The sequence below is a fragment of the Sitodiplosis mosellana genome, unplaced genomic scaffold (assembly GCF_009176505.1).
Source record: "Sitodiplosis mosellana isolate CC-2019 unplaced genomic scaffold, AAFC_SMos_1.0 Smas_scaffold_3, whole genome shotgun sequence".
Classification (NCBI taxonomy): Eukaryota; Metazoa; Arthropoda; class Insecta; order Diptera; family Cecidomyiidae; genus Sitodiplosis; species Sitodiplosis mosellana.
Genome location: NW_022595246.1, coordinates 10,402,717 through 10,416,109, shown reverse-complemented (window position 1 = coordinate 10,416,109; position 13,393 = coordinate 10,402,717). Strand labels below are relative to the sequence as shown.

The following is a 13,393-nucleotide window of genomic DNA, read 5'->3' as shown; positions in this document are numbered from 1 at the left end:
GGTAGAGAAAACGTCAGCGATAAGCACAGGATGAGAAAAAATGATGATTGAAGAAAAAAAGAACACACACACACAGGGCAGCAGCATATATGGAGACGTTAAGGCGATTTACCATCATTTTGCGATTAAATCTGGTTATGCATGCAACGGCTTCGAATGAGATTCCAAGGGATAAACAAATCGTTCGAGTCAATTGACCATTTTGTTCCATTCGATGCAGCATGAATCCCATTGTAGCGCGTTTTTTAGAAGCAATTATTTTCCGAAAATTATACCGAAAAGAAGAAAACAGCCGCTTTTTTTTTATTGGTAAATGAGTGTTTTATTGAGAAATCATTAGCGATCCGTACACAATTTTTTTTTATTCATCATCATCTTCTTCTTTCATCTGAATTATTACATTCTTATGGTCAAGTTCCGTTTGGATTTTCCAATATGATTCATCGATTATTTCTTGTTACAATATCATATTATTTGAATTAGCCGGGGCTTGTGTAGTCAGAGCATTGAAGCTGCTGCATATATATTTGCTGCTGGTGAACAGATCTGTTCGACAGCAGCTGTTGCTTGCGTGCATATTCGCTGTGAAGCACGTTTGTTCATGTATGTATCGATTCTCGCGCACAGTGTTTGTCTCTTTCATTCACACGGAACCAGACAGAGAAGAGTATGAAACACACGAGGCGCGAACGGCAGCTATGAGTGTGCACGCGCGCGTCGCTTACGATGTATCTCGTGTGTTCTGTATGCTTCTCTGTCTGGTTCCATGTGAATGAAAGAGACAAACATTGTGCGCGAGAATCGATACATGAACGAACGTGCTTCACAGCGAATATGCATGCAAGCAACAGCTGCTGTCGAACAGATCTGTTCACCAGCAGCAAATATATATGCAGCAGCTTCAATGCTCTGTGTGTAGTTTCGATTAGTTTTAAGTGTATAATTAATCAGTAATTATTGCGGGTCTTTTTGTTATGTATTGTTCTTTTTTTTAGGAGGATGATGCAAATGATTTTAGTTGCAATAAAAATTAACAATTCATAAACATCGATATTACTTTTTATTTTTCAAATAGAATATGCGAATGAAAACGAATATTTGTTCCGATTGTTTTTTCGTTCAATTAGGCAATTAAATTTTAAAAGAAAATCATTTCTATTGAAGCTGAACATTTAAAAAATAATCTCATAAATCTCTCTTAACAAGCCCTGGAAATACATTAACCGCTATAGTAGATATATACTTTTTTATCATTAAATTTAACTAATTTTTGTTAATGGTTTTTTTTTCTTCAAAATACTTTGCACTACGAAACAAATCAAAACCGTCAAAAGATCAAACAAAATCGCTATTTACACAGATTTCGATTTCTTTTTAATTTTCTGTTTGAGTCCGACCAGAATTTTTTTTTTACCTTCGTAAAACTTGACAACAAATCAGTTTCGAAGTCACACACTTACTCTTGTTCTTTCGTTCGAGAATCGAATTGAATTGTGCAAAAAAGAAACCTGGGCTTGTATCGAGCATATGTTGTCATTATGATTCGACTTTTTTATGGGTTGGAAATGAAATTGTATCTTAACTTACCTGAGCAAATATTTTAGGATATTTCTACGTGCAATTCAGATCTCTCAAGCTATTGGCCATTGGCCACAGAACAGAAATCATTTTACAGTTTACAATTGGCAATCTCTTGATTTTGGCAATTGGATTCAATATTTGATAACATTTGATTTCTTGTGATCTGCTATTATTATAATTAATTAGTACCCTTACAATCTAAACAATGTGTTTTTTTTGTGTGTTTATGGTTGTTACTCCCAAGAGAAACAGCCAATATCTTTATACGCTGTCTATCCGCCAAAAATACACTACAATATATATTCACGCTTATTGGACGCCGAATTGAATATATATTCTAGTGTATATTCGGTGTAATCTTCAGCGTGAAACATATTGAATCAATGAATGCATTCATGGCCATCAGAGGGCGCCTGAATATGTTTCACGCTGAAGAATACGCCGAAAATACACCAGTCACACCACACGCTCTATATTGACAATGTATTTTTTTTAAACCTTCATTTTGATACGCCACTAACATAATAATTTACACTCAAGTATCTACTTTGTGTATAAAAACGCCATTTAAGGTGCTGCCATCTTGCGTATCACTCACGGAAACTTAGTACTCTCAAATTGAACAAAACGACGAGCATGTGGAGTGACTGAAATACACTAGAATATATATTGAATTTGGCGTCCAATAAGCGTGAATATATTGCAGTGTATTTTCGGCGGATAGACAGCGTATAAACATATTGGCCGTTTCTCTTGGGCTGTTACTGTTTTTGTTGTTGTTATTGTTGCTTGTGCATGCCATCTAGAAATTGTATCATTTAACTACAGTCCGCTACATGAGTTAACTTCTTATTTACAATACATAAAATAGGTTTGCATAAATATTCGTTAGTTGGTAATTGTGGTTGTGGGTTTGTGTGTATTCGTGTGTTTGAGCTCATAAAAATTACCCATTTATGCGTTCTTTAGGCTAATAACAGTATTAATGATTATGTCATTGCAATCGCCAAAATGGTTAACAATATTGGAATTCGGTATGTCACGAAAGAGCCGATCGATTTTGATACTCTTTGTACACCACTGACTGACGAGGCACCGCCTAGTAACGAACGGGTAAAAAGAAAAAAGAAGAAGAAAATGAAAGGTATAAAAATGGACTTCTTCTTTTTCTCTGAAGTTTTAGTACGAAATTTTGAATGAAAAATGATTCAAAATGAATGAATAATCTTCGAATTGATTTTAAAATTCTTCATGACATCCTAGATAGTTGGCTAAAATCAATTGAAAGCACTTACTAGCAGCATGAGATTCATCTTTAGAAGGCCATTCAAACACCTTGCTGGAGCTGTCACCTTGTGACTTTTGCTCGGATTTGTCTATTTCGTTGAGATTTGATTGATATTTTAAGCCTGAAAGAAGAGCCAGTGTTAACAATTCTTCATTCATTCATTCATTTGTTCTCTGTTAATCGTCAACTAATGTGAAAATCGTTGTGTACTGTACATATCGGAATATTGAATAAAATTGACCGATGTAATTACGGTAAATCAGGAATAATGAACCCAAAACAAAGCGCATAAAATTATATGCTGGTTACCTTTGTCGGTGAATTGAATGGTGGTGTTATCTCTTTGGCGGAAAATTGGTGTTTCGAAAATATTTTTCGGTTGAATATCGGGGAACGGCCGCTCAGATGTTGTTGTTGGCGGTGGTGCTAGTGTGGTTGGTGGACTCGAAGCTATACCATTAATGAATAAACGAAGAAAAAAAAACACATTGAATAAAACTCAATTACAAATAAGTTATTTGTTTCAATTAGGTTTCGTCAAGTTTGATGATTAGAGAATCGATAAAAATTACATTGTGTATCCACACACATAGCCCATACATTTATTAATATCAACAATACGAAATAATCAAAATAACTTTGTCATTGAGGAAACAGCAATTTGACCGTCGTCGCATCAGCGTCATCCAATATGTATTCAATTTGATTTTTGTTGACGCATTAACGTAATTATTGTTGTTTTGGCTGAACGAAGGCACCCGTTTGCTTCTTTTTCTGGTTGCTCTTACGAGCATTGCCAACATCCTGCTGTTTACATTTGGAAAAAGGGCATTTCTTTGCTTTTTTTGTAGAAAATTAAAAATAAATACTGCTTTTGCGAATTCTCTGCTGAATTTGGCACTTATTCGGCTTTCGTTGCCCTGGATAACCGGATTCCACATCAACGTAAACAAACTTTAAGTCTTGTTAAACAAACCCCCAATCCAATCTCTGTACCAATACATCCAAAGCGGATCAAATCCATTTCTCGATAAATAGAAAAAAGAGAAGAACATATGTAGACGCGTTGGAAAGCACATCATTTCCATATGACATATGGGCCGCACGGAAGTTTTTTTTACATGGAAATCAATTGCTCAAGCATGTTTACTTTTCATTTGATGTATTTCCCGTTCAACATAAATTCGATTGCGTGTGAGCACGTAGATGGCATTTCGATACACTCAACAGGACGCCATTCGATGGCATTGTTTAGGAAAATTCCGTTTGATAGATAAAAAAAAATCGAAGGAGACACAGAACTTTTGGAAAGGAAAGAAAAAACGAATTCAATTGCAACGCATGCAAAAATATTGGTTTGATCTTAACGTAAATGTAGCCACAAAGAGTCAGCAAGACTTGAGATATTATCAAGATACTGGATATTATATATCAAAAATTGAAGTAAAAACCATTTTGGTTTTTTTCGTCGAGAAAATGAAAAAATACATCAATTCGATGTATGATTTATGAACTCCCAAATAAACTTAAGAAAAACGCTGGTTGAACAATGAGTCGATAAAAAACGGTGCTTCGTTAAGAATTTCTTCTTCAGAAAAAAAAACGTGCTTTGGTAATGTCAAGGTTGCCATAATCCATGGCTTATTCGGTTGTCGTCAAGCAGTTGAATGATTCACCGTGAATCCATAGATAATCATGAGAATTTTCATACGCCATCGTCAACATGTGAATTTTCATTCGACAAATCCACGTAATGAACGGAAAATGATTTTGAATTTCAGACAAATTTCGCTTAAACACAGTTCCTAATTGAATTTACACCGTCGCGAACACTTGACTGCGCCGGGGAAAAAGAAATGAAGAAATACACGTATATAAATGATGTCTTGAATATACTCACAATACAGACGAATTGTGCCATCTGTTTCACCGCGTGGATTCTTCGCAACGCACTTGTACATACCGTAGTCGTTTTTATGAACATTGCTGATGGTTAAGCGCATCGTCGACTTGTACGATGGCCGATTGATAACGGTATCAGTTCTGTGGAATGAAATTTCAAACGTAATAATTTAACAAAGAAGTAAATTTTTGTTATTATTCGAAACAGTGTTATTCTTTTGAAAGTGGAACATGTACTATAATAAAATTGTGTTATTCCCCCGAAGGAAACCAGGACAACTTTGCGCTTTGAGCTGAAAAATTCAACTGAATGAAGAAAAAACTGGCAACAATAAGATACTACTCAGACGGAAATAAATTTGGCTAGCACAAGGGGAAAAGGAAGAGAATTGGCCTAATTTGAATGCTTTTTTGCATGTACTCACTTGTATTTGTTGGAATCGTGTATCATATCGCCATCATCTTTTGACCAATAATTCAGCGATATTGGATATGCTTCGATGAAGCATTCTAGCGTAATGTTGTATCCAACGGGTGTGCCGACGAGCTGCTGTGGGATCCAAACCATTGGTGGAACTATAAAACGGAGAAAAAAATGACATGGCAAATATGCAATGAGCAAAAAACGACAACAACAACAACAACAACCGGAACAGTTGCGAAAAAGTCATATTTGACCATTTTTTTTTGGAACGATGCCAAATAAGTCATCAGGCATGAATACTCACAATCGACGCTGACTTTAATGCGTTTCGACACACTCGGCGGGACGCCATTCGATGCAATACACAAATAAGCCGACATATCCAAACGCGATATGCGAGCAATTTCCAAAATTTCACCTTCCCATTCCGTAACTGTGGACGGTGCACGCACGCACACACAAACATTCGTCATGCGAACACAAGCAAAATTGGATAAATTGATACTTTTATGTGAAATATGATAATGCAAACTCGATCGATACTAACCACTTAAGCCCTTGCTAATTGATATTTTATTGTTGTCGTCCCTGTGGATGGTCAAATGGGCGAAGAGAAAAAAAAAACAGAACAGTTCATGGTTTTAGATGGTGGGTCCATGTATGAAAATTGATCTGGTTACGTACCTTTTCCATTTTATACCAGGATTTGGAGATCCACTTCATGAGCGACGAAAAAAAAGAAGAATAGTTCATGGTTTAGATATGGATGAAAATTGATCTAAAAAAAAATTTACCTCGCTTTGCATTTCAATGTAACATTCGAACCCTCACGAGCTACAACATCAGTTGAAGTCAAGGAATCTTCGATATTCGGCGGCACTAGATGCAGTAGATGCAGAGAGAGAGAAAGGGAAAAAAACACATATACGTAATGTTTTAACATCTTTTCGCTTCATTCGAGCAGCTTATTAGACATTGTGATCCCGAAAAAACTCTGTCATAAATCCCAACCGAGCACAAACTCAAGTTCTGGTGCCTGGCTACAACAGTTTGTCCCCACAACGATGTTAATGCCAAAAAAGTGGTCATTTCAATGTTCACCAACTGAACAAATAATCATAATTTTTGATTTGATATAATGTACGATGACTCGCAATGTAAATAACAGCCACCAACGGCGACGACGTCAGCAGTAAAAGCAGAGCAACGGCATAGCAGCGACACAATGAATCGCACCACAGTACGATTTTTGCCAGTGTGAGCACACATTCCCATAAATTTTCATAATCGAAATCAATAAATAAAATAGAACGAAGAGTTGAATTATTCGAGTTCACTGGTAGACAAGCGTTTGCTCTCAACACCAATCTGATTACTGTGCACGGCCCGTTTTTTTTTTCGATTTCGATTTGCCTCGCAAGACACAGCAACCAAATCGATTGTTCACGAAATCGAATGGATCTAAAAAAGTGCCATTAATGTTTTCATTGTGTGTGTGTGCGCGAGTGTGAATGTGTTTTGTTTTCATACACAGATTTTCCGACGGAAAAAAGAACAAAAATCCGGGAATCACACCAAAAACCAAAACTCGATTGAATGACATTCGTCCAAACTACACTCCGAATACTAGAGCGGAAAAAAATAAACTTTTTTAATAGAAAAGTTTGATTAAACTAATGTAATTTCGAAAATTATTATGCTGTCAAATGTCGAACGAGTCGCGGCGACACAATGACTTTTTCCTCGATGGTTTTGTGCACACGAGACTTCCTCATTTCGACTATGTGAAACGCATTCGAATTCTTTTTTTTGCCCGCTTTCGGTTTGTGTGCATTTTGGAAAATGTTTGGACGTTGCTCGATTTCGAATGGTCGAACATGGTTAAATTGAATTCTGCCAGTAATTTCTCTTTTGGGTTTTGCAAAAGTTTCACTCGTCCATTCCATAAATTTGTATCAGCAAACCTCGCAAACACACAGGACAAAGAGAAAAAAAAAATAGTCGAAAAATCGACAGCGCATGTATTGAAACAACAAATCTGCGTTTTATCGAAACCAGTATCCAACAATAACGAACCGAAGTTAAGCAAAAAAGCTCACACACACGTACGTTTGCTATGCCGTGGGATCGAGTGCAGAGCGTGCAACGAGCGCGCGACATTGATGGCCATTAGTTATTAAACGTAAGTTAGTCATTGTGTTTGCATTGGTGACAGCCAGCACAGTCAGTTGGTCACAAACCACGATTTATCGAGATTAGTTTTCCATTATTTCAACAATTATGCATCGCATTTGGCCTGATCGGCGAGTGTTGCCTCGCTACCAATTCACCGAAATAATTCAATTATTTTTTTGGTGTCGTATTACAATTTCAACACGTTCGCCATTTTGAGCGGCGGAAAATTGAATTTTTTTTTCTCTTCCTTGGTTTTTATATCATTATAATTTGTATAGAATGAGAGAGGCAGAGAAAGAGAGAGAGAGAGAGAGAGAGAGAGAGAGAGAGAGGTGGAGAGAAATAAAAATGAAGTTAGAATCATCACTTGCTTAATTGAGGAGACGTTTTCCCATTGGAATTTTTCTTCACTTAACCTGACTTCATTAAGTTGATGCCGGAGAAAATGCATTTTTGTATTCACTTTTTTTGTACTCCGATTTTTTTCACTTTTTACCATTCAGCCGCCATAAACTTCATTCAATGGAAACAAGTTTCAATGAGTGGAAAAAAAAACGACGACACACGTTGAAATGAATGAGAGCTTTTTTTCTGTCTCGTTGCGATGGTTGAAATGAGTGCTTGGCGAATGAGCGCCCGTGTTCCAGCGATGATAAATGATAATTGCGACATTGAGTCCACAAAAATGTAATTTATTTATATTAAAATGTTTTCCGAGCGGCGAGAATGAAAACACGGACGAAGAATGCGACAAGATTTTGTGCAGCATAAAATCGAAATGGCTCAACAGCACCAAATGGCGTCACAACATCAACCGTAACAACAACAACAAAAACCTGACCTGAATGAAAGGTTTGCTCATCGAGTGAATGAAAAGCAACAATGACGACAAAAGTATGCTGTTCATTGGGAAAAGTTTTGTGGGATTTTCGTAAGTTGTTTCCTTTCATTTTTACGGTGGTGTTGTTTTTGTATCGTCCACACAATTCACTTCCAAGTTTTTCGATAGAGTCGAAGTGCAGCAAAACCTTTTATGCAGATGTCTTGAGTACCTATTAAACAAATTATCTTCATCGGTGAAAACGGGCGCAAAACGAACGACCGAAAAATGGAAAATCGTGCATTTTGAGCACTGTGTGGAGTACAGTTTGTATTCAGCAGAATCTGTACAACAATCATCATAACAAAACTGTTATAACGTAACGCTTAATTTCTCGCTTTCCATCCGCGTGCTGCTGCTTTTTAATCACAACATCATGTTTCCATTGTTGTCATTTTCATTTCTTCTGTTTGTAGTGTCTCATTTCGACATTGCAAATAGTTTGTCAAATGCATCTTCACTTTCTCATTTCCCCATTTTATCACATTGAATGCACGCTGGAAATTTGCATATTCAGTTGGTATTTCGTTGGTTTTTGAAAAAATCTATTAAAAATTAATTAGCAGTTCGAGCCAGGCTCTCTGAAAGTAGCTTTTGAATGTGTACACTGCCAGTAAGTGTATGGAACAATTGAATTCTTGACATAAATTCTGGATACTAGTTCTATAGTAAAACAAGCCATTATTGTTGGTTGGTGGAGAAGAAAAAGAAACTGCGGAATCATTTAATTAGTTTATTATTTATAAAATTATGTGCAATCTTCCTGTCCTCAACCCACCGCCCGAAAAAAAAAATAAACAAATCCGGTTGCCAGACAATGCTCAACGCAACAATAAAAACACTCAAACATTGCCGCAAACTACACTTGTTTTCAACATTTTTGCACCAACGGCTGCTTTTTTGCGTCTTGGCCATTTCAATGGTCGTTTTTTTCCTTCCCTTCTTCTTCTGAACGATAAATTGGTATAACCGCAGTCGACAAAAGCGGATAACGAAAAAAAAGACGATCCATTTTCAAATGGCTTAGTTTCGTAAGTTTTTGCAAGCGCATGCATTTCGTCGAGTCGGGTTTTTTTTTCTGTGAGTGTGCTGTCCTTCAAAAGATTGCAATTGTGAAAAGGAAAATGAACGCTTAAAGTATCCGGTTACACACCAATGGTTGGCAATGCATCTAAGTACTTTTTTTTCTCTGCCTTTCTCATTCCAATTCTCGAATGAAAAGAAATGGTCGAATTCCATTGAAGGCGAGTACATTTCGATTTGGGTTTTGAAAAAGAGACAATAGCGTGGTCCCCTTCTGGAAATGAAAGTGGTGGTGAGAACAGAGAACGCATCAACTTACCGACAACATGGACATAGCCGAATTGTGTTTTCGCCGTAACCGTGTTGATTTGACACATATATCTGCCGTGATCTTCCTCTTTGACATTGTTTATGTGCAAGAACCATGTGCGATGCTTATCGTGTTTATCATGCGTTACACTGATCCGTGGATTTCGAGTGATTACATGATTGTGAACGGTCAAAATTGCTGATTGCTAAAAAAAAAGAAGCACAACATCGCTTTAGCTAATCGCATTTCATTTTTAGATAATCAAAGTCAAATTGTATGAAGAATGTCTCTTGTTTTGGACCACTGAACTGACCTCGAAATGAATCCAAGCTACCTAGAACAGAGAGAAAAAAGACAAGAAAAAACAATGATGAAGAGATGAACATAAATGATTCGTGTTAACAAATCGATTTGTCTTCGATGTGAGGGTGGACATGTGATATGTGGCAGAATGGTCAAATGAAGTGAAGACTTTAGATGACTTTGTTATTTGATGTGGCCATGTGATCCAACATGTAATACAATATGTGACAACCACATAAACTAAGCAATGTGAGTGAAAATACCTGGTCAAATTTGTAACAAGAGCATTAAATATCCATCAGTATCGTTTAGTTGAGTTTAGTTTGTTATAGCCGATCGGTGGTGGGTGTGTGGTTCGGATTTAAAGCGAGTGAAGCACTAAATTTGTAATATGATTGGAATTACGAATGCGATTTGTCGATAGCTGTGAAATCATTGCCTGTCTGCACGTTGTTCATCTTTATCGAGCATGAAATCGCACGTTTTCCATGACGCAAAAATCCTCCTCTCTGTCTCCATCGTCGAGAGAGTGAAAGAGAGACAGAAAGATCGGAAAAACCGAGCAACGTTTAAATTCCAAGCAATCTACATTCCATCTGGCTTTCTGGAGTAATCGGGTGCTTTTGCACCTCAATCCTCAATATAACTCTCTTCGGAGCGTTCATCGTCTTTGTCGTCGTCGTCGTTGTCGTCAATAATTTATCATGCTTACGGTGCACGTGAAACGTATTTGTTCACCATGCAACTCGTCTTCCCATTCATCGGAATCGGTTGGTGTGTTTGCAATGCGGATCATTCTTCAATCCATTCATCATTATCTGGTTTCTAAGGAAATTCAGCCTCGAAAATCTCAAATGAAATACGAATCGTCTCATCGTTCGCATTTTCTTGCCCGTTTCTTCTTTTTTCATTATAGTGCAAAGACGTGTTACCACTTGTGACATATTGATTTTATATTTTCAAGTCAAGCATTGGAAACAATTCAACCGGGCCGATTGTTGTTGTTATTTGGTGATGCTTTTCAACATTTATGCAAACACAAAAAAATAGAATATCGGAATGGAACAATGGGAAGACAGCCGAACTAAGGAAAAAAAGGGGAAATCTTATCAAGTTCAATGTACGGTTGTATGCATGTTTCATGCTTGAAAATATCCGACGTGTTCGAAGCACATCATCCCGTTGCGAACAAATCTTCCAAACAACACACACACACACACACGCACACACCGAATGGCAACGAATGCAAATTTGCATCTTTATTCGTACTAAAAAGTGAAATGAAGATAAATCGAAAGCGTATTCAAAATAGTTGTGCATATTTTAGTTCGTCTTCATGTTGTTTTTTTTTATTTCTCTCTTTCTCCGTCGGTTATCTATTTTCCTCGAGCACGTTCTTCCATTCGACAAGAGTTTTGACAAATCGCTGGCGCGTTGGATACTTTCTCTCTCTCCGACTTTGGGACATATCATTGTGTTTCGAAAATCCGATTTTTCCGTCGAATGTTTTGATTTCACAATTCCAATTACACTGTCCGTTCCCATTTTAATCGGACAGATGCGCTTCACTTGCTTCCATCATCGTATGCATTGAACTTGAAATAAATTTCGGGAGGAAAATCAAAAATGATTCAGAAAGCATTTCTCAAGTTATCAACATGCTTCTAGGATACACCTCATCATCGAATCACAGTTTACACAGCTTCTTGTTGTGTGAGTCTCTGTGTGGTATGTGCCATGTTGATGGTACCGACCGACCGAATCGACGAAAAGACAAAATATGTGTGTGATAAACGTAACGAAAATCCCTAATTTGAATGTTTTATTCGGTGAGAGATAATATGTAATTTGTAGTGTGAGTGTAAATTTTCAAGCAGTCAGAAATGTTCAGCTCTTGTGTACTTTTGGAATATCGTTAAAAGCAGCGAACCTGCTCTATCTCGCTGTACAATCGGCTTAAATATTTTAAGTGTGTGTGTATATATATGAACTCGTGCAATGGAATACATTTCACTTCATTTTTCGAGTGGAGCATATTTTTCGGAGCGAAACGCGTGTACAAAACACACATACACTTATTCATTTTTACACACAAATCGCAATGATGATTGCAACGATGATTTTCTTTGGGGGCAGCTGTCGTCGCGCTCAAGCTCAAGCTCGAATGAGAAATAGCACACATCACTGTATGTGTGTGTGTGTGTTAGAGAGAAAGAGAAAAAAGAAGAAATAAAACACACAAAAAGCAAAGCTTATAAACACCCGAAGCCAATTTTGAGTCAGAACATTAGAAGTGCTAACGTTTGCCAGCACAAAAGTACACACACACACACACACACACACTTTTCGGAGGGCAAACGGTGAACGAAGGAAAGAAACAAAAAATTTGCGATGCAAAAATGCCAACCAAGGCAACAACAAAAGAAGCCCAAAGTAATGTTGTTACAGAGGCGAGTGTATGATTAGCATAACAAAGTATCTATAATGTGACTTTTGTACAGTGTACACACAGTCTGAGAGAAGAGAATGAGCGACAGAGCGCGCGACTGACTTTGTGCTCGAGTACGCGTAAGAGTGTCATTACATTATACGTCAGGGTATGTGTGCGTGTCGCGATAGTATGACGAGATGCATCTGCGCTTCAGTGTGTGTCGCCGAAAATAAAGCAAACCCGCAAAAATAAACCCGACATTTTTCAACAATAGATGAATTGCGAAAAATTATGTTGAAAAGCAGCAGCAGCAACAGCGACCGACGTCGCTGAAAGAGCCGATGACGTTTACTTTGCGACACACGAATTATCAACACATGACAAAAAGGAAAATTAATGAAGTTCATTTTTTTCTTTCTTCAACAATATTGCTCCATGGAGTTTTCAGCTCGATCCCTCTCTCCCATCCTCAGACTTTTTGCCGCACGGTTTTTTTTTTCATCGTTTCATCAATTCGTTTTGTTCGTTACTTTTTCGGCGAAAGAATTTTTCTTGTCATTTATTTTCCATTCCCTATCTCGCAAATTTTTCTACACTATGGTCGTCGTTTGTTCGTTCGTTGGCGTTTTTCTTTTCGTCGCCGGCATTTTCCTTTAAATTCCCTTCCAATGACGACAGTTCTCAGGTGCGGTATAGTGTGTGTGTGTGTGTGTGATTTGAACATGTTGTTTTTCTTTTGCTGCAAATAAAAAACCTCACCGAAATTTTTGGGCCATAATGATGGTGATGTTGCTGATGCTGCCGGGTGCTAGTAGTCAATGTGTACTGTCTGCATAATAACTTTTGCTTTTACTTGATTTTCCAACGGAATTCGCTTCATTTAAGCAGGTAAGCATTTTCGTCGTCGAGCTGGTGAGAGATGAATGGCAACGGTGGTGACATCAGTGATAAAATGAAGTATAACATTCACATCCATCTCTTGTTTGTCGACCAACAACAGCACCCACAACAAAACGCAACGACAACCGTCAGTCTATTTACACCCCCGAGAAACAGAGACCGAAAAAAAAGAGAGA

At 37.5% G+C, this 13,393-nt stretch overlaps 1 protein-coding gene across 3 annotated transcripts in view; it reads right to left on the bottom strand.

The window, feature by feature from the left end:
* Nucleotides 1-678: 678 nt before the first annotated feature.
* LOC129565710 (lachesin-like) overlaps nt 679-13,393 on the bottom strand; it is a 45,048-nt gene continuing 32,333 nt past the window's right edge. For all 3 annotated transcript variants that reach the window (XM_055440861.1, XM_055440862.1, XM_055440860.1), the window contains exons 4-14: nt 9,897-9,917; nt 9,593-9,788; nt 5,990-6,074; nt 5,880-5,912; nt 5,743-5,783; nt 5,500-5,628; nt 5,197-5,347; nt 4,770-4,912; nt 3,179-3,319; nt 2,877-2,990; nt 679-2,680 (exon numbers count right to left, since the gene is read on the bottom strand). In XM_055440861.1, the coding sequence (XP_055296836.1) occupies nt 2,571-2,680; nt 2,877-2,990; nt 3,179-3,319; nt 4,770-4,912; nt 5,197-5,347; nt 5,500-5,628; nt 5,743-5,783; nt 5,880-5,912; nt 5,990-6,074; nt 9,593-9,788; nt 9,897-9,917 (1,164 nt within the window). In that variant the 3' untranslated portion in view covers nt 679-2,570. The remainder of the gene's footprint in view (nt 2,681-2,876; nt 2,991-3,178; nt 3,320-4,769; nt 4,913-5,196; nt 5,348-5,499; nt 5,629-5,742; nt 5,784-5,879; nt 5,913-5,989; nt 6,075-9,592; nt 9,789-9,896; nt 9,918-13,393) is intronic.